The 20,378-nt window shown below is 40.9% G+C and overlaps 1 protein-coding gene across 1 annotated transcript in view; it reads right to left on the bottom strand.

Moving 5' to 3' along the window:
• Positions 1-20,378, bottom strand: part of CFTR (CF transmembrane conductance regulator) — a 145,073-nt gene that overhangs the window by 26,208 nt on the left and 98,487 nt on the right. The window contains exons 22-23 of the mRNA XM_048848868.2: positions 7,527-7,769; positions 4,953-5,108 (exon numbers count right to left, since the gene is read on the bottom strand). Coding sequence (XP_048704825.2) covers positions 4,953-5,108; positions 7,527-7,769 — 399 coding nt within the window. The remainder of the gene's footprint in view (positions 1-4,952; positions 5,109-7,526; positions 7,770-20,378) is intronic.

The following is a 20,378-nucleotide window of genomic DNA, read 5'->3' as shown; positions in this document are numbered from 1 at the left end:
GATTCCAGGGAGGGGATATACAACTCCACACCCCCAATCTGAGATGAAGGCTAGAGAACAAACGTCTCTTTATTCTCTTGGTGGAAGAGGCTGTGTGGTGTATGTAACTTTTTTCCCCCTCAGGGGAGGGTGCTGGAGGAGAGCTAATCCCACTCTGTAGTTGGAAATTTCTGAGGATTAATGTGCAGATTCATAGCAAGTGCTCAGTGTTTGACTGTGGGACTTGAGGACAGGAGCTCCAAGTACAGTACAGACCTGGTGGGGGCCTGGCAGCCTGGCCCACAGGCCATGCAACTTTACTTAAGAGGCTAAAGATAATGTTTTTTTGGCACTGGGTTCTCTTTAAATGTCCACATTAAAAGCACTTTAAAACTGGACTACATGCATAACTTATAACAACTAGCCCATGTTTTTGGCTAGTAGAGGAGCAGGTTATACAACTAATGTCATCTCAGTCTATTGTATTTTGCTGACAGCTGCAGAATCAAGTTTGTTTTTACATTAGTGCTTCTATCATTTATATGGGTACTTGGCTACTGACACTGAAAGGCTTTTATTAATAATACTTTGCACTGTGATTACCATAACCACTGAGGCTACTTAAGCATATCCACCTTTACTATTACCTTGTCCTCTACCTCTGTGTGTCTTTAGCCATAGATTATGTCTTGTGAGCTCTCTGGGGCAGGGAATGTCTGTTTTACTTGTTTGTACAGTGCTTCGCACAATGAACCCCTGATACTTGCTTGGAGCCTGTAAGTGCTACCAAAAGATATGGATAATAATAATAGCCCCTTTCATCCTCAGATCTTGTGCCCTTTTACAGAGGAGTAAATATTATTTTATTTGACAGACAAATAAACAATGGAACTCAGAGGTTGTGTTCCTTGCACAAGCTTATATATTTGGGGCAATGATGGAGGTAGGATCCAGGCTCCTGATGCTAAATTATTTGTCCTAACCCCTAGAGAATACTGCATTCCTTTACCTTTTGGTGGGGATGGGAGTGAGGTTTGGGGTGGGTAATGGGGATTTGTGGGAGAGGGGATTTTTGTGTGGGTGATAGGGATTTTATGGGGGAAAGCATGAAATAAACTGCCATTTACTCAGTCTCTAACACCTTTCTTTGGTTCCTCTTTATCTGTTGCCAATTTAGACTTGCTACCTTAGAGCTGTATTTTTTGTTATAAATTTGCATGCCCTTGACTGACACTTTGCTCCACTAGGAGCATATGAGCAGAACTCCTCTGGCTGGCATTCACCTTTTTCACTTGTTTCACCTGTTTTTTTGTTTTGTTTTTTTTTTTGGTTTTTTTTACTTGTTTCATTTGTTTCCACTAGAAAGGATTTGTTGGTATAGTTATATTGGTAAACTGTTATAGGGGAGATGCAGCGTACAGTGGCAAAGGAGTTTTGCTGGTAAAGCTTATACTATCTCCTAAATGAATGACATTTTATGCTGGTATAACTGCATCTACACTAGGGCTTTTGCTGGCACAGCTGTATTGGTTAGACTGAGGTTTGATTCTTCCTCCCCATCCTCCCACTCCTAACATAGCTATGTTGGTAAACCTTTAAAATGTAGACTAGGGCGGAGACAAGGGAAAATAAGGGAACTTATGAGATGAGACAGTCAAACAAGGGGAGGTGAAGAAACAAGGCAATGAAGAGGGGAGAGAACAGGAGATAAGTCAGCTAACCAGAGGGCAGCTTACCAGCAGAGTTTGGGATCAGTAGGCAGAGTATGACCAACCAAACTGTCAACAAAGCACAGACAGGAAAAGAATCAGACTAGGAAGTTAATGCAATATGGGTCTTGGTTCCGTCTGGGGAAGGGTGTAGCTGAGCAGCAGGAAAAGGGTACTTCGTATTTTTCTTAAAGAAAAGTATGAACTCTAATGCTGAAATATTTGTATTGGGAGGGGGAGCGAAATCACAAAGAATGTCAGAATCTGAAAAAAGACAAGAGAAATAGAAAAAAAATGTTGTGACTCCATTCTGTGTTTGCAAAATCTAAGCCGGTCCTGATGCTCACCAAAAGGAGCATTTCAGCTATTTTTTCCCCATAACCACAGAGAAGACAATGCCACAGATGCTCAGCACTCATGAGCAACCCATCAACAAGAGTCAAATTCTTCTCTCTGTTACACTGAGGCAAATTGGGAGTCACTCCAGTGACTTGAATGCAATTAGTCCATTCAAGTGTAATGGAGAGCAGAATTGGGCCCATGTACCCAAATGAAGAAAGGAAATAAGGTTAGAGTGCTGGGCTGTATTAGTTTAAAGAGCCAGGAATTACCTCATTATTTTAAAAATGAGTAACCTGACAGAGCCCTTTTTAATGAAAGAGTTTGTGAAGATCCCTCAATCTTTACAGCTATTTGAAAGTCTTTCACATGTTCACCTGCTAATCAGCAAATACTGATGTAATATTAAGGCTATGTCTACATTGCATACCACTTGCGGTGGCATGTAGGGTATGTATAGCTACCCACCGCAGTGAAAAGCCGACTGCATCCACACTGTGGTATGTAGCTACATGTGTCAGGGAAAGGCTCCAACAGCAGGGATCTGCCAGAGCCTTTCCTGCTGCCTCCCTCCTGCCAGAGCTTTTCCCTACTGCCAGAGTCTTTCTCTGTGATTGAGAAAGGCTCTGGCAGCAGGGAGGCAGCAGGACACTACACTTCCAAAAATAGCAGTGTATATCGGGGAGGCACTGTTAGGTGTGTAATGAGCCACGTAGGGTACATGCACTGAGGTTTTGGCATGTCTTCATTCTACTCATCTAAGCTGAGTCTCACCATCTACATTGCTATTTATACCCGTGCTAGGGAGGCATGCAGCATATGTATTCTACACACTGCCATAAAGAGTGTGCAGTGTAGACATACCCTAACTCTCTGTAATAGTCAAAGCTTGCCACTTGAGTGACAGAAACACTGGTCCACAATCACCATGGGGTCCAGCTTACTCTAGTGTTTAATGCTGGTGGTAGAAAGTCTGCTAGGGGACAAGGCTGTGGTGGTAGGAAGCTGCTGCAACCACTCTGTGGTGGGGAGAAATAATGGCCCAGTGAAGCCTAAAGAGTTGGTGGTGCTGGCCAAAAAGTGAATCAAACAGGTTGGCTGAGGACTGCACTGATTCAGTATCTGGAGGCAGTGAAGCTCCTATAGAGTCTTCAGGAAGAATTATAACTCCCGCATTATGCAAGTGGGTGATATTGGAAACACTACCTATCCTCCACTCAGTGAATCCCCCTTCCGGTGTAGAAGGCTTAGCTGCAACTTGGCCTACTGTAGTTCTCTGCCTTCTGATATTGTGTATATCTGTCTTACTGGTAAGATTGTAGTCTCTTGCTAATTTAATTATACTGCTTCACTCAAATGATTTGCTAAGGATTGAAGATAAATCCTGTATGTAAGTGAAAACTCATGCATCATAAAGCTTTCAAAACACATAAAAATGTCAATACAACAAATTCAGAGTCAACATTTTTGGAGAGGGCTAACAATTTTCATCAATAAAATAAAAAGCAAGATGTTTAATCTGTAATAGTTCTCTCTCCTGTTACAAATGACCAATCACTACACTTTATTTTTCATTCTACTACATAATATTCTACTTACTCTAGATAACTTACTCCAGATAATGTTCATTTCCCAGTCAGGTAGCATACTAATATAACCAGAGGGGAAGGATGGTGCTAGCCTGGGACTTGGGAGAGACAAGTTCAATTCCTTGCTCCTCCACAGGCTTGCTGTGTGACATTGGGCAAGTTGCTTAGGCCCAGATCCTCAAAGGTATTTAAGCTCCTAACTTCAATTGATTTCAGTGAAAGTTTGGAGCCTAAATACCTTTGGGAATCTAGGTCCTAGTATCTCTTTGCCTCAGTTCCCCATCTGTAAAGCGTTAGTACTTTCTATCTCAAAGGGACGTTGTGAGGATAAATGCATTACAATAGTCAAGGGCTCAGATTGTATGAGAATGGCTGCTATATAAGTATCATAGCTCAGTAGTTCTCAATCAGGAGTACACAGAGGTCTTCCAGGCAGTACATCAACTCATCTAGATATTTGCCTGGTTTTACAACAGGCTACATAAAAAACACTAGTGAAGTCAGTACAAACTAAAATTTCATACCGACAATGACTTGTTTATACTGCTTTATATACCATATACTGAAATGTAAGTACAATAGTTATATTTCAATTGGTTTACTTTATAAGTATATGGTAAAAATGGGAACGTAAGCAATTTTTCAGTAATAATGTGCTGTGACACTTTTGTATTATGATGTCTGATTTTGTAAGCAAGTAGTTTTTAAGTGAAGTGAATCTTGGGGTACGCAAAACAAATCAGACTCCTGCAAGGGGTACAGTAGTTTGGAAAGGTTGAGAACCACTGCCATAGATGGATATAAGCCAGCTCTCAATCTAACTGTCAACAGAGCCCAGGCCACTAAAGTGAGAGGAAAGTTAATAGCAGTATGACTACCAATTTGTTAAGGGAAATGTGCAAGAACTATCATTCAAATTCATTAAAATGTAATAATGAGGCTTTAAAAAACAATAGGTGACATCACCATATCAAATCAGATGGTTCCCCTTTTCTACAAGTGGCACTAATGCATTTTGGAACAATGAGGGGCGTAAGCAGGCAGTGAAGCTGTGATGCTTTGTGTCTCCTGTGTGTACTCTACCTTTCCCTTTCTAGGAGTTCGCTGTCAATAAGAGTTGCAGCAAGCTGTTGGTGAAAGGCAGAGCTCTGTTCAGAAGAGAGCTACACATTGCTCTTTCACAGAATCTACACTTTTGTTCTTGGTTTTGATTTTCAGTCAAAAGCAACTAACGCTAGGCTCAACATATCAGTTTGCTGTTTGCATATGGAAAAATAACCAGGTACGATACTGGGAAAAATCTTACTTAAAACCTTGTCACTTCATTGGTCATTACCTGTGGTATAACTCCAAATGCCTTTCTCCACTGCTGCGCAGTGATTGTGTTCCAAGAGACGCCGTCAATTTGCATATCTCCTTCTGTATTCAGCAGCCTTAAAAAGGCAAAGAGCAAAGTGCTTTTCCCCGACCCAGTTCTTCCCAAAAGACCTACCTGCAATGTTAAAATAATTCAAAGTGAATGGAGAATCCTTGCTTAAAACTGTTCATGCATTAACCATAAAGCAAGGTAGCAGCACAACTGAAGAACTATCCCATACAGAACTTAGTAGGATAGGATGTGTATTACCATTGTTTCGGGGAAAGGTAAAGGACCTCAGCAGAGATATGAAACACTGGGCCAGATTCTGCTCTTACTTTTGTGTAACCTCATTTAGCTACCTAAGGAGAGAATCTGTCCTGTGTTTAACCAAAGAGGACAAGTTTGCTTATCCATTATCCTTATTTATTATCCATCCTCCCGACAGCCCTTCCCCTTCCATTTTGTAGTGGATCCCCCTTCAGAAAAGACCTTAAAATTCAAACCAATGAAAACAAGCCTGTATTGTATTTCAGCAATGTTGTTAAGATGGGCCTAAGTCTGATCTTACACTGGGGTAACTTGATTGACTTTGATGACTTTGCACCTCATTGATACTGGCATCAGTCAGATCATACTCTGGCACTATGTTATGGTTGTAATGCTTGTTCTGGTTTCTCCATAACTTAGCAGGGCTGACAAAATACTGCAGATGAGACAACATCAATCAAAGAAGGAACTTCTAAATGCGTGACCATCATACTTGTGCAAACAATCTCTTCCATATTAAGGCTGGATCCTGCAGGAAGGACCACACCACTGAGACCCTAATTATGCCACAGTAGAAGGATCTGATACTTCCTAAAAACAGTGGTTGCTATTTAAATAGTTTGCATTTCCCACACAGTGGAATTGAAGATTGCCTCTTCTTATCCCCTACAGTTAGAATAGGCAATATCTGTGGGAACAGCCGGCAAATGTTGACACACTAATGGCTACTGTTGTAGCGTATTTTCTGACAGCTAATGCTGTGCAATCTGAGCCTGGGCTCCTTTGGCAGATGGGAACAAGACAATTTTGGAAGTGAGGTGGTGGAAATTTCTTGCTCTTCAGGACCCTCCCTGTAAAGTGAACAACACAGCACCAGACCTGACTCCAAGAGAGGAGTGAGGGCTAAGCACTTGCTGCTACCATTGAGTTAAAAGCACTGTAGATCCTTGGCCTCTCTTACCTCCTCTGTCTCATGCTTGTTTCTATTATCCTCAATAGGAGGAACTTACAAGAATCTAGCTGCAAGGTAAAATACCATTCCGCTTCTAGAGACATTACCAGTCCTAGTGGTATTCACCATTTCAAGTAAAGGGAAAACCTCTGAAACTGGAATGAACTTCCTAGGCACACTGCTGTAAAAGGGATCCTTGTTTTAATTGCAAGGCAGCGTTTTGCCCATCTCTCTACTGCACATACAAAATCTTTCCTTTTCATTATGCTTTGGCATTGATCAATTTTCCAGGTAGTAAGTAGAGTGAAATTGAATCCACCACCCACATGTTAGGTATCATAGAGCGTACATCTCATCCAGAGGGAGAGTGGCTTAGAGGACGACGCTAAAAGAAGTCAGACTCCTGAGTTCCAGTCTTTGGCTCCTCTACATGCTCAGCTGGTGTAAATCAGTATAGTTCCATTAAAGTCAATGGAGCTATGGCAGCTTACAGCAGCTAGAGATCTGTCTCACTGGGTGACCTTGGGAACATCACTTAATCTCTCTGTTTCTGTTTCCTCAGCTATGAAATAGGGCTAAACCTGCCTATGTCTTCCTCACTGGGGCCTTGATTCAGGAAAGTACTTACATTTGTGCTTAAGTGCATCCTTATTGGACTTCAATGGGACTTTCCTGAAAAGGGATGCTTTCCTAAATCTTGGCTTAATGGGCTGTGAAGATGAGTTAAATGTTTGTACAGCCCTTTGAAGATCTGCTTTACACATCAGATGAGTGGTTTGGAGCTCACATTCCTCTGAATACTAGAGCTAGTGATGCATTACTGTTGGCACATCACCCTGTATTATTCTGTGCCCTGCTTGGATCAGTCTGCCCCCAAAATCTCTCTTCATTAGCAAACTTCCCTCCACCCAGGGAGGAGCACAAACAGAGAAAGCAACCAAATTCGTGTGCAGGAATAGAACTTGGTGAACTATTATGTCGGTATGTAATCAATACTCTCCACTTTCACACCCCAAACAAGTCCTTATTATACTTCACTGAGCTGTAACTACTCTCAGGATTCCTAGCAGCTCAGAGCTATTTTGTCCCCTCATTTTTCTACCTGTATCTAATAACTTCACAGCTAAATTCTTATTAAAAACAAACGGAAAAACCTCATTCCTTTTTTAGGTGATTTAGATAATCTATGTTGGTGCAGCTATTTTCTGTTTTTGTTTATTAGAAATCTACCAGAGTCAGCCAACACTGTAGTAATTCAATTGTCTCATAAAGGGACTTTTGGGGATAAACTTAACTGAAGTCAGTTCAAACAAGACAAAACAATATCTCACCCTCTGTCCAGGACTTATTGAAAAGGAAATGTTTTCTAATACAGCAGCTCCTCCATCAATATACTTGGCTGTGAGATTCTTGACAGTCATTTGGCCTCCGGATGGCCAGGGCTTCTCATCCTTTGCATGCTTGTTTTCAATTATGAGGACCCCTGTAAGCTGGTCATCCTTTAGTGGCTTAGTGTTTTTTGTTTCTTCTTTTGGCATGTCAATGAATTTAAATATTCGGCTTACAGACCGCATCTGGGAACAACAGCAACAAAAAACCAGCACTGGAGTTGTTCTGAATACCTCAGCCGAACAGTAATTCCCACAATAAAGCCTGGGGTTTTTGTGGTAGGATATAATGTGAATTAATGTTTAAAGCAAGGGGACTTTTTGTGGAGAGCCCTGGTTCTGCTCCTGATTGTGCTCGTGGCACTGGGCAAATCTCATGACATGTCCGTGCTTCAGTTTCCTCAACTGTAACTTGGGTAAAGTAATACTTTGTACCTTTTCTAAAGATTCTGAGAATCCTGGATGAGAATCTACGTGTAAGAATAGAGTATAATTATTGACACAGTTTTGGAGTCTTAAACTCTCGCCTGTCCTGCAGGGGGCTCTTGACCTGATGAGTGACTTCCCTTGACTAATGCTGGATCACCTAACAATGAGACACCTTTTCCTATAGAATGTGGGGAATTTTAAAGCTCCACGACTCTAACATCAGGTACAACAGAAAGTTCATTATACATTCACATTTATTAAAAATCTTTGAGCATTTATATGTACTTGAGAAACTGTCCATACCTTTGTACAACTATACATTGTACAAATTGGGTGGGAAGTTTTATGGCACTTAATTTTATGCCTGTAGTTGTAAATACAATGGTTCCCTATAGATGGGGAGCAAGTGTCATGGTTCAGGGAGCTTAGACAAGGCTGAATTATGCTGGCTGTCAGTGGCTTGTTGAGCTAGCACTCCCTTCCTGCATCACAATCCAACTTTAAATTTAAAAATAAATAAATCTTCAGTCCTTATGGTTGCAAAGACAACCTTCAAAATGTTAACTGATGAGGAGGTATTTACCTAGCTCTGCAAGCTGCTTGAAACAATAACTCTGACAGAAATGTTTTTATGAGGATATGAACACTGAAAGCTACTGATAACAATTTACATGTCACTCCTGTGATTTATTTCACTGCAGATCAAAGTATCCAAGAAGGAGAGAGATGTTCATATTTAAACGATTTGAATAAAACCATTAGTGGCATTTCATTTTGGTGATGCATGTGAGCAGAAATTGGGAGAGAACCATCATTAACTTCCTCCAGTCTGACCTTTTCTTCAGGAAGAACCCTTCCCATGCACTTGACACTACTGTTTATTTAGGTGTATGGCAGTAGAAATACTACAGCCTGATGAAGGATGTTGGAACTAGATTCATTACACTGATCTAGAGAACTGTATGTTCTTACTCCACTGCAGTTTCCCTTTAAATGTTCATGAACAGTTCTAATACTTCAGTTGTTATCCAAATATTTACTTAAATATGACACATTATGTTATAGCAGATGCTGCTAGTGCCTGATGTATTAAGGTTAGAATTCCAGCTTCTATTGTAATCTCTTTTTTTTCCCACTTGCTTGTAATTTTCTCTCATACATTTTGAGACTGAAATAATCCAACTGACCTCAGCTCTAAGGTGTGTCTCTTTTTTTTAAGTTTGAGTCAAATATGTTGAGTCATGTCTGAGGTACAGTGTGTATGCCTGACAATAATACTTTCCCAGTAGACTGGGAGCAGAAATTCTGTGCTTTGATTACATGAGAAACTGAAGCTAGAAAAATCAGTCTTAGCTATCTTGTTTATATCTCATTGAGGTTCAAAATACAAGCCAAGCTTAAAGGAACTTTGTTCAGTAGTTTTAATGTTACGTGTGTGTAAAGTTGGCATTTTACTCTTGCATGTTAAGATACGGCACATTTTTAAAATGTATTATGCCTTTGTTAAAGGCACCTGAAGCAGAGTATGTAAGCTCCAGACAACTGTAGATCTCCAGTTGGAGGAATTTACAAGCTTTGAGGATGAAGTCAATGCAGCTTGTTACTCCACAGGGCAAACAGCTTCACATCAGGAAACACCCCATACAATGAGTGAAGCACTGCTGAATTAACAGTGTTTTCTGTTAGGAACAGGTGTTCGGAAGCCTGCAAATTTAGGATAAAAAGCTCTTGAAAAACTGAGGTCTGGATCCTAGTTTAAGCACCACAGTTATCATGGTGACATGAAAGGGAGAATAGGAAGAATTTGATTCTTTACCAAAATTCTTTGTATCTTCTCACAAGTCCAATCCCTCTTGTCATGCCAATGGCACCAACTCTGATAATTCTGGAAGGGGGGCAAATTCTTGTCCCCGCCCCATTTTTCCCAGAGGTACCCTGAGTCTCCCTCCACCAGGGAGTCTCCCCTCTCTCTCATACCAACACAGTATTTCAGCTGGTGCTGCCAGGAGTCGAGTTCTCAGTGGACTCCCCTGTGCTCCTCTGTACAGGAACAGACTCTCCATATGCCAGGTGAAGCCACCATTGAGTTGGCCAGCCCTCTGTCTGGACAGAGGGGCAGCCGGGCCCAATTTGATTGGCACTGCAACCATGCAGCTGGAGCGATGCTACAACAGCAGCCAGACTGATTTTAGCATGGGACCACTGCTTAAAAGTGGTTGGTCATGTCCTCCTCCCCCGAGCTCCGTAGCCTATGGAACTTTGTGCAAGTACAAAACCCTTGGGAAGGGGAGTTCCTCCCCACCAATGGACACCACTGTAGAGTTCCCAGCCGCAACATTATCATGAAACAAATTATCAAGATAAATTTATTAAGCCATCCGCTTAATTAAAAAGAGACAATCTCTGATACCATTGCACAACAAGATATGCCATATATCAGCTGGATACTGTTGGTAAGGCATTCTGAACACAAACAGAAATCATGCAAGTGCAAATTACTGTTACATATCACAGGCTGAATAGACTTCATAGCCTGCTTCTTGTTAGTAAATGATTGTTGGAGCATTGAAATAGATATGAACTTATTGTTTCCCCACATGCCATTTCTGGATGTTTCATTATGAATGACATTGGGGTATGTATGTTTGGTATATCCTGTTGCTGTTATATTTCATTAATTTTGGAGTAAGGCTAATTACGTTTTCTGTGACACAATCATTACTGTAAACTGATTTTCCCACTCTCACAGCAGCGACACTGTTTGGAAAATGAAGTAGGAGTATTACTGTAACAATTGCCAGGGATCTGCTATTTATTTTTAGAAGTGAATGAGACAAATTATCTCAAAGTGTTGTAAAGGAGAAGATCTCCTTTACAAGCTTATTAAAAAACACAGTTTGTAGGTTTGAATAGTATCTCCTCAAAAGAAGAACAGAGAAGTCTTAAGTGTAGGCATGGCATTCTTTTTTTTTTAACCATTGGTCAAAGATTTACCTTTCTCAATCATTATATATCTTGCCAGAAATCAACAAAATATACCATCCTTATAAATGATATTAACTTTCACTACTGACTGAAATCTGTGTGAATGTAATATAATGTATGAAAATGGTGTTGGGAGAGGGCCAACTAATGAACTGAAAATAATGGAAAGCCTTGGTAACTTAGGCCCAGAGCCACAAAGCTACTTAGGCACCTAACTCCCAATTTTAGGCACCACTGTGATCCACAAAACCCCTGCCCAGCTGCTGCCTAACCCGGCAAAAGCCTAAACTCAGCACTGACGTTTTCAGGGTAAAAGTTCCCTAGTTGAGGCAGCTCCTTGCCTAGCATGTTGCCTTTTGTGGGTGGCATTTTTAGGTGCCTCTCTCTCACCATGCATTGTATAGGGAGTCTAGGCACCTAACTCAGGCTTTGTGGATCACATTACTGTTCTTCTGATTTTCTGGGCACCTAGAAGTTAGGCATTTCAATGCTAAGTATTGTCCTTTGTGGATCTGGGCCTTACTGAAGATTGATTCCAGCATAACTGGATTGAGAGAGAGAGAGAGGTCTTTCTTTAAAAAATAAGAAACGACTAACTAGCTCCTGAGGCCAATTTCTGCCCATGGGGTACTTGTGGTGGTTCCTCCTGAAGTCAGTGGAAGTTGCATGACTAAAGAGCAGAATTTGGCATTGAGAGGGAGTTTGGCAGAAATGGAATGTAGAGGTCTAACTCACACTAAAAGCCAAGGGGAGCTAGCCAGCTAGGTTCCATTCATGCCTTTGAAAATCAATAGTTCCAACAGTTTTGCTTGCACTAATATGCTTGTGAAGGGCATGGAGCTGCTCGGTAATTATTTAGGAAACTGCTCTGTAATACCTTATGAATACTGTATGTGACTTGATTATTGGGATAATTAGTCTATGGCTACATTGGGTTATTGGGATACTTACTGTATGCATATTGTGACAGGGTCAGGCCAGATGGCTACAGGAGAGTGATAGAAGGCAGATATATTAGCCCCAGGTTAAGTAGGTCCCTTTTCCCTGGGTAAGGTAACAGGGAAGGTTCCAGAACAATCAGGGACTTTCTGGAAACAATTAAGGCAGACAGGCTGATTAGAACACCTGCAGCCAATCAAGAAGCTGCTAGAATAAATTAAGACAGGCAGGCTAATCAGGGCACCTGGGTTTAAAAACGAGCTCACTTCAGTTTGTGGTGTGCGTGCAAGGAGCGAGGAGCAAGAGGTGTAAGAAGCTGAGAGTGAGAAGGCATACTACTGGAAGACTGAGAAGTATAAGCATTATCAGGAGGAAGGTCCTGTGGTGAGAATAAAGAAGGCATTGGGAGGAGGCCATGGGGAAGTAGCCCAGGGAGTTGTAGCTGTCATGCAGCTGTTACAGGAGCCACTGTAGACAGCTTCAATCCACAGGGCCCTGGGATGGAACCCAGAGTAGAGGGCGGGCCCAGGTTCCCCCCATCCCTCCAACTTCATGCTTGATACCAGAGGAGTTGACCTGGATTGTGGGTTCCACCAGAGGGGAAGGTCTCTGGCCTGTTCCCCGATCCACTAGGTAAATCAGCAGAGACTGTGGGGATTGTTCTTCCTTTTCCCCATGCTGGCCAGTGATGAGGCTAACTGAGTGAACGGCAGATTTGAGCCACAAAAGCGGCCAAACTGATGGCTGCCATGCACCTCTGAGCCGAGCAAATCCGCCAATAAGTGCAGGACCCACCAAGGCAGAGGAGGAACTTTGTCACAATATATTATTAGTTTAGTTTAATAATAGGTTGTTGGGGAATTCCCCAGGAGCTAAGGATTATCACAAACCTCATCACTTTCTTCTCCACGTGCATGCCACATTTCTTTGACTTTGCCTTCTCTAGAATAAACTCATACCAAAAGGTACATTTGAAGGGAAAAAAACCCTACCAAAACAAGACTCTCCACTCCACCCCACACACTTCTCCCTCGGGGGAGTGGATGACAGAACAAGCATGTGACCTGTGTAGTCATATTGCTGCGTGCTCTAATGGAAGGTGCTCAGATACTATAATGATGAGCATGGTATAAAAACCTATATAGAATAGAATAAAAAAACAAGCAGGAAGATGGAACAATGGTTCCAGATAAAACACTCTATGGTAAACACTTCAAGGGTGTTAAGAGACACAGCCTGAGCTATTAACTGTGAAGAACCTACTTCCTTGGTGCCAGCCAAGTTACAAAGCTTTGCCAATGCTGGGAATGAACAGATCAAAGGGACAATAAAGAGTTAAAAAGACTCTTTCTGACTGGAGGCCAGCTGGTTGTCAGGAAGCTGTTTGTGGGGAACACCCATGAACACCTGTTTGGTCTAAAGAGTTAGGCTACCCTAAACTTCCAAAGGATGGCAAGCCTTCAGTAAGATAGGTATGGTGGGCCTTTATTGTTTTTCACAAAGTTATTTTTGTCTTATATTATGCTCTGTTCCTAAAGATTAAACTGTTCTTCTTAGTTTGAGAAGGTTGTTTTGGGTCACTGAATTTACCACTGATCACACCTACTAAAGAGTAACACTGCCGATGCTGAAACCAGTCAGACCTGCTGGGTAAGCACAGTGGAAGCCTGGGGCCTGGTCTAAGAGTGGGAGAATCCTGGGATTCCACCCTGAGAGTGGTGAAGGCATGGTGAGGGGGCAGAGAACCGGAAAGGGGGCTATGCACTCTGTGAACCAGAAAAGGGCACAGAGTTGCAGCTAGCTCTATAACCAAGATAGTGCTCCAACTTCATTTACTGCAAGAAAAAACTGAAGAGACCTACTAGGTAACATTCTGAAATCTACTTTGTGTTTTAAATAAAGGCACCTGGGTTAGATCTCCTAGATCCTAGATATGCTGGGCAGTCTCTTTTTCTCTACATTTGTCAACCAAAGTTGTTTGGACAACTGAGAAAAGTGTCAAATTCAATTCATTCAATGTACACCGATCATTCATAGCTCTTTTCTCTGAAGCAAAACTACACTAATTTAGACTGATATCAAAAGATAATTCCTTCTAATCTGCCAGCCTGAGAGAGAGACACAAAAGTTTCAAATCTGAGAGAAAGATGTTAATACAATGCCCGTAAAATGAGGTCCCTGGCACTTTCAGTAAGTGTGATGTGAGGGAATCAATCAAAAGTAACTTGCCCATAAGAACTGAATCCCCATAACTATCCACGAGATAGTGGCTAAGCCATCCTACTGTTACATACTAATGAAAATCTGCTGGAAAGCCTAAAGACATATAATTTCATCTGTCTGTCTGAGACTCTTACTGGAAGATTTATCATCTACACCATATGTGCAGATATTTTACACAATTGAATATTTTAGAAATATTCAGAATATGGCTTGGCTGGCTCTGTCACTTGCATTATGATTTAGACCTGTACACACCAGTGTATAAATATCAATAACATTTTACAAAAATAATCATCCTTCCTTTTCATCCAGAAGCTTTACCTCAATCATTATGACTGACTGAATTTGTGTAACAGTATGCTCCTTATCTGTAATCTCAGTCAGCAATTTGCCTGCTGTTTCTGAATTCCCAAACTTTTGCTTCAGAAAAATACAGTACATTTAATTCTTAATGCTAAAAAAAATGCTCAGAGCATAATATGCTATGTTTAGTCTCGTCTGAGATTTTAATAACATTTACACTTTAATTATCTCTCTAATTTAGCTTGGCTCTCTGAAACTCTTCTTAATGTCAGAATGAATAATACATGTGTACTGTCAACTCCCAGAAAATGGAAAGACTAATTGATAAAATAATTAATCTCAAAATGCCCATATGCTTTCCTGCTAGGAAGAGGGACGATACCCAACCCAAAGCAGAAATGCATGGCATTCAGTTGTGATGTTGCAATGTATCATCCCCTGGAAAACATGCTGTCTGAGGTCATATGGAGTGTGACCAGGAAACACAATGGAACATTGGTTCAACAGCTTAATGCTGTGCAGAAAAACCCATTGATTTTCTTCAGTCAGGGTGTGGGTAGCTAGGCACAATAACTTTTCTCACAATAACTTTTCAAACCCTGTGCTGTCATTAAATCTTGTAGGCACTCAAGGTATAGTTGCTTAGGTTTCCAGTGTGTGTCTGGAGCCACTGGTAATGCTGTTAATTGCAGGAATGGAATGTTTCATACTAGTTAATGCTGAACTTGGACTTGAACATGTGCTCCTTCTCATACAGTTTTGTAAAGGGAAAATGTCAAGCTTGACAGATATTCCCTGATTCCGTCCCCTTTTATAGTGCCCCCACTTATTACTTGTGCACCCTGATGCATATGTGGCACAAAGGGTCCTGATGGCACTTGGACTGTGGTATGATGGGATTCATCTTACTACACAAGTACTTAGAAGTCTACTTCTATCTGGGGTCCTCCTCGGGTACTTTGCCCTAACATCCATCCTGTGTTTCTCTCTATGCCACATAACATGGGGGAGCATACAGCACATGTTCTTTCAACAAAACAAAGTATTGTGAGTATTAATGCTCATGAAAGGTATTGACTTGGCAGCCCTCTTAAATCAAGTTGCCTGTTTACTCCAGAGCAGCAGCAGGGCAAGCATCAACCCTGCTGTGGTAGGGGAAAAAGAAACTTGCTCTAAGAATAACAGGTCTATTTCCTTCTTTCTGTCCCATGAATCTCTGGGCAGCTCTGAGTCTGCCAATTAGTGCAAAGCATGATGGTGAGCTTATGGGGTGTGAACTGGAACTCAGACACACCAAAATCCATTAAGTGGGAGAAGCTTTTGAATCCAGACCAGCTCCATAAGGATTAACCTGGCAACCTACAGGATAAAAAGTCTAATAGCTCACAAGCAATGTGCTAATAAGTGCTAATGTAATACCTTCAAGAATGAGGCTCCTTTTCTAGAAAGATACATTTAGTACATTCAGTTCCAGCCTTTTGGTGTCTAAAAGGCAGGGTCTTCTACTTTCTGGATCTCCCTCATACTGCTCTGTCTCATCAAACACACTCTACAATTAAATACCCCACACAGTTCTTAGATCTCCCTTCTTTTCATCCTGGAGCCTCATTACCAGGGTGACCAGATGTCCCAATTTTATAGGGACAGTCCTGATATTTGGGGCTTTGTCTTATATAGGTGCCAATTACCCCATACCCCCTTCCTGATTTTTCACCCTTACTATCTAGTCACCCTAATCATTACAAACATGGGGAGCAGTTCAGTGTCATAATTCATTTCTGTCCATGGTTTGTTCCTCCGTTAAGCCCAGCCTGGACTTATCCCTGCACATGATGTCCTGCCACCTAGTCAGTAGTCAGCCTCTCGGTCAGATGGACTTTTGTTGTGTTTGCATTATTTTCTTTAGCATCTGTCTTGTCTTCTGCAATATCCCACCATTGTAATCTGCACTGTAAGCAGCTGAGCTGCTAAAAGCTGGTGGGACAAGTGCTATCAAAGCATTAGGAAAAAATATATAAGGTATGGGAGTAAGAGGAGGTACCAGATGACTGGCTAACAGAGCTGGCTCTAGGTTTTTTGCTGCCCCAGGCAAAAAATTTGCTGCCCCTCCAAGGTTGTGGGGGGATAGCAAGAAGGGGATTAACGATATTTGCTGTTTTCAGTGACTTCTTGAAAGTATTTGATTTAGTTTGGAATGAAGTATTATGGAAAGTAGCAAAATCACATAGAGTTCCAGAAAAGATAACTGCAATTATAAAAGCAATGTGTGAAGACTCCTGCAATGTAGTCAAAATTGGTGGAAAATTAAGCAACTGATTCAAATCAAAGTTTGGTGTAAGACAAGAGGGCACAGAATCACTGCTTTTCATCACATTCTTAAACTGGACATTAAGAACATTAGATGGGTTGGAGAGTGTGACACTGGATGATGTATAGGTAAACTCCTTTGTTTACGCAAATGACATTGTACAACTGGTGGACACATTTGAATTAATGATGAAACTCTCTTCAGTACCTTGGACAAGTGGTGTAGTTGACTCGGACTTACAATAAATGCCAAGAAGACGAAGTGGTTGCATCTTGGAAAAAGTAACATAAAACATTAAAATGCAGCAGTGAATTCAGAATCTCATGTGAACCGAGGAAGCTTAATCTGTGCTGACGGTTCCAGAAAGGATGAGGTTAAAAGGAGATGTGCCTTAGCCACAAGTGCTGCACAGAAATTAACGAAATTATGGACCGATAAAAACATAACGTTTGGCACCAAAGTGAAATTTATTAAACTAGTGTACTAATAGTAAAGCAGTACTTGTGGCACCTTAGAGACTAACAAATTTATTTGAGCATAAGCTTTCGTGAGCTACAGCTCACTTCATCGGATGCAACAGACTCCAACGCATCCGATGAAGTGAGCTGTAGCTCACGAAAGCTTATGCTCAAATAAATTGGTTAGTCTCTAAGGTGCCACAAATCCTCCTTTCCTTTTTGCGAATACAGACTAACACGGCTGCTACTCTGAAACCGGTACTAATAGTATTACACTCTGTGGTCTGGAAGCAGCTGCATTCAATGAAACAGACATCAGAGGCTGGAGGCAGAAGAGATGAGTGTTCTTTGAAAGACAACAGGTGTAAAGTGGAATGATTTTAAGACAAATGAAGTTAGGAGAGTAGGATGTGACGTCAAGGTACCGGATTGGAGACGATCAAAAATAATTTCCATTAACAGAAATACAAAAAATATAGTAAAACATCCAAATTTAAATATAAAATTTTGCAATAGAAAAAATCATTATCAGGATCCTCACACTAACTTAAGAAGGGTTTACATATATATTACCCACATGGATTTTCATGAGAATTCACACCCACAACTCTCACATACACAGCACAGTCCTCTTCCATTTCAGTTATAGAATTAACTGGTGGTGGAAGGCATCTGTTATCCTCTATGTGGATCAGCCCAGAAAGGGAGGTAGGAGACATTTTCCAGTGTGTCACACAATGATTTGTTGTTTCAGGATTCCTGCTTCAGAGAGCAGACTGTGATCTTCTTGAAAAGCAAAATGAATGAAACCTGGCTCTGTCTTTCATAGTGCTGAGTGGAATTTTTCAGCCCAAACTCTTTTTGGTGAAATATGCCGATTTGGCAATACCACAACATTCTGCAAATTTGTGTTGATTTCACCAGCTTGATCATTGCGGGAGGGCAGGAATAAGAAGAAATCAAAATATTTAGTTCTGACATTTTAAAACAGAACATTTTGAATTATTCTGGGTTGAAACAATTTTTAGTTTTAAAATTTCCTTGAATTTTATTTCAAACAAATCCAAAAATGTTTACAAATGGTCCAAATTAAAATGAAATGTTTTAATTTTGTTGAAATGAAACACTTCATTAGACCCCAAACAATTTTCTTAAACTTTTTGATTCACCAAAAATGTCAAATAACTTTATTTATGGTCCAACCTGAAATGGATTTTTTTTTTCCATTTTTCAACATTTTTCCAACAAACCGCTAAATCCATTGTACAGACATCTCCAGTCTTGGGTACTATGTCTAGCTCTTCCTTGTGAAACGTCAGTGTTACCTAATCTGTGAAATGGGTGAGTTATAGTTGCCTTCCCCTGCTAAGGCATACGAGGGCTTGGATAATAAGAGTTGTGCTATGCACAGAAATATTAATGGCAATCAATGGAAAAGCTATATATGGTCTCCTGCCTTATATTTTAGTGCACATTGCCCTAATTCAGGAGGATGGGGTGGTGGGAGGAGGGGAGAGGTGGAGTAGTTCTCTCCCTTTCCCTGAGAGGTGGGAAGATGCAGTGCAGCCTGCCAAAAGCAATTGATGTGATACACATGACACTTGGCAGGCCTGAGTCTAGAGCAGTGGTGGGCAACCTGCAGCCTGCAGCTCATCAGGGTAATCTGCTGGCAGGCCGCCAGACAGTTTATTTACATTTGCACGGCCGCCTGCAGCTCCCAGTGACCATGGTTTGCCATTCTCGGCCAATGGGAGCCGCAAGAAGCAGCGGCCAGCATGCTTATAGTGAGAGATTGAGCAGCTTGAGTCTATTTAGCTTAACAAAGAGAAGGTTAACAGCTGACTTGATTTCAGTCTATAAATATCTACATGAGGAACAAATATTTGATAATGGGCTCTTCATTCTAGCACAGAGAGGTACAACATGATTCAATGACTAGAAGTTGAACATAGGGAAATTCAGGCTGAAAATAAGACATACTTTTTTAATAGCGAGGGTCAGTAACCACGGGAACAATTTACCAAGTCATGTGGTGGATTTGTCATCAATGACAATTTGACAATCAAAATTGGATATTTTTAAAGGATATGCTCTAGTTTTAAAAGGAATTATTTTGGGGAAGTTCTACGGCCTATATTATACAGGAAGTTAGACTAGATGATCACAGTGATTCCTTCTAGCCTTAGAATCCTGGAGGAAGATGATTCATAATCTCTTACTTTAATCATTTATTGATGTACAGGGGGTAGAGCAATGTGACACTTTGCAAGTGGGTTATTAGTGTCTCCCTTGGGGGGGGGGGTTAATATTTCCTTAGGAAAGTGATCTTGGCATGCAATAGTGAATGCATGACAATTTATTGTTTCCTAATAAAAGGAACTGCCACTTTCCAGTTCAAGCACTGCTACTACAAGGTACACATAAATGAAGGAGGAGGTTGTAAAGCATTAAAACATTCCTCTGGGTCTAGCTCAGGCCTTATCTGCAAAGGCAGCACTCAGTGGAAAACAGATTTTCTGTTTCCTTGTGGAGGAAAAAACAAAAATCAGCTCAATTAAAAATATCACAGGAGTTGCTGGTGGGATAAGAAAAAGAGCTAAAATCAAGTAAAAAGATATTGACAGAAATGACCAAAGTCAGGAGAGAAATCTAATTAACTGATATTAATAAATGAAACAATAGAAGGATATTAGGTTGACCAAATGTTATAAAAAGCGGCAAAGCAGATAAAGCCTTGAGACAGTGTAAAGAGAATTTCAAAGACCATTAAGGGCATTAGCAGCTGAAGCCAAGCAAGGTCACCTTGAACTTACAATCTTTTATTGGAATGGCTGGGGAAACACCCCCATGAGAAATATTAAAAATTTGCTATGAAACCCTCAAATTGGCCCATCTTAGATGTTAGTGTTGCCGAAGGATTAAAGGAGATTGCGGCGAAGCAGATGAGAACACTAGTTAAAATTCTAGCCAATGGTAATACCATAGATTCCAGTGGATATATACAAGCAAAGGTATTAATGAATAATACCCATGTCCTTTCTAGAGCTTTACTGACTGATTGTACCCTCTTCTTCTTATTATTCATAATATGAATTGCCTAAAAAGGAAAGACCTATAGTGTTTTCAGCTGTACCTTATCTGTGGACAGTC

This window comes from Caretta caretta, chromosome 1 (genome assembly GCF_965140235.1).
Source record: "Caretta caretta isolate rCarCar2 chromosome 1, rCarCar1.hap1, whole genome shotgun sequence".
In the NCBI taxonomy this organism is placed as follows: Eukaryota; Metazoa; Chordata; order Testudines; family Cheloniidae; genus Caretta; species Caretta caretta.
This window is presented reverse-complemented; position numbering and strand designations above follow the sequence as displayed.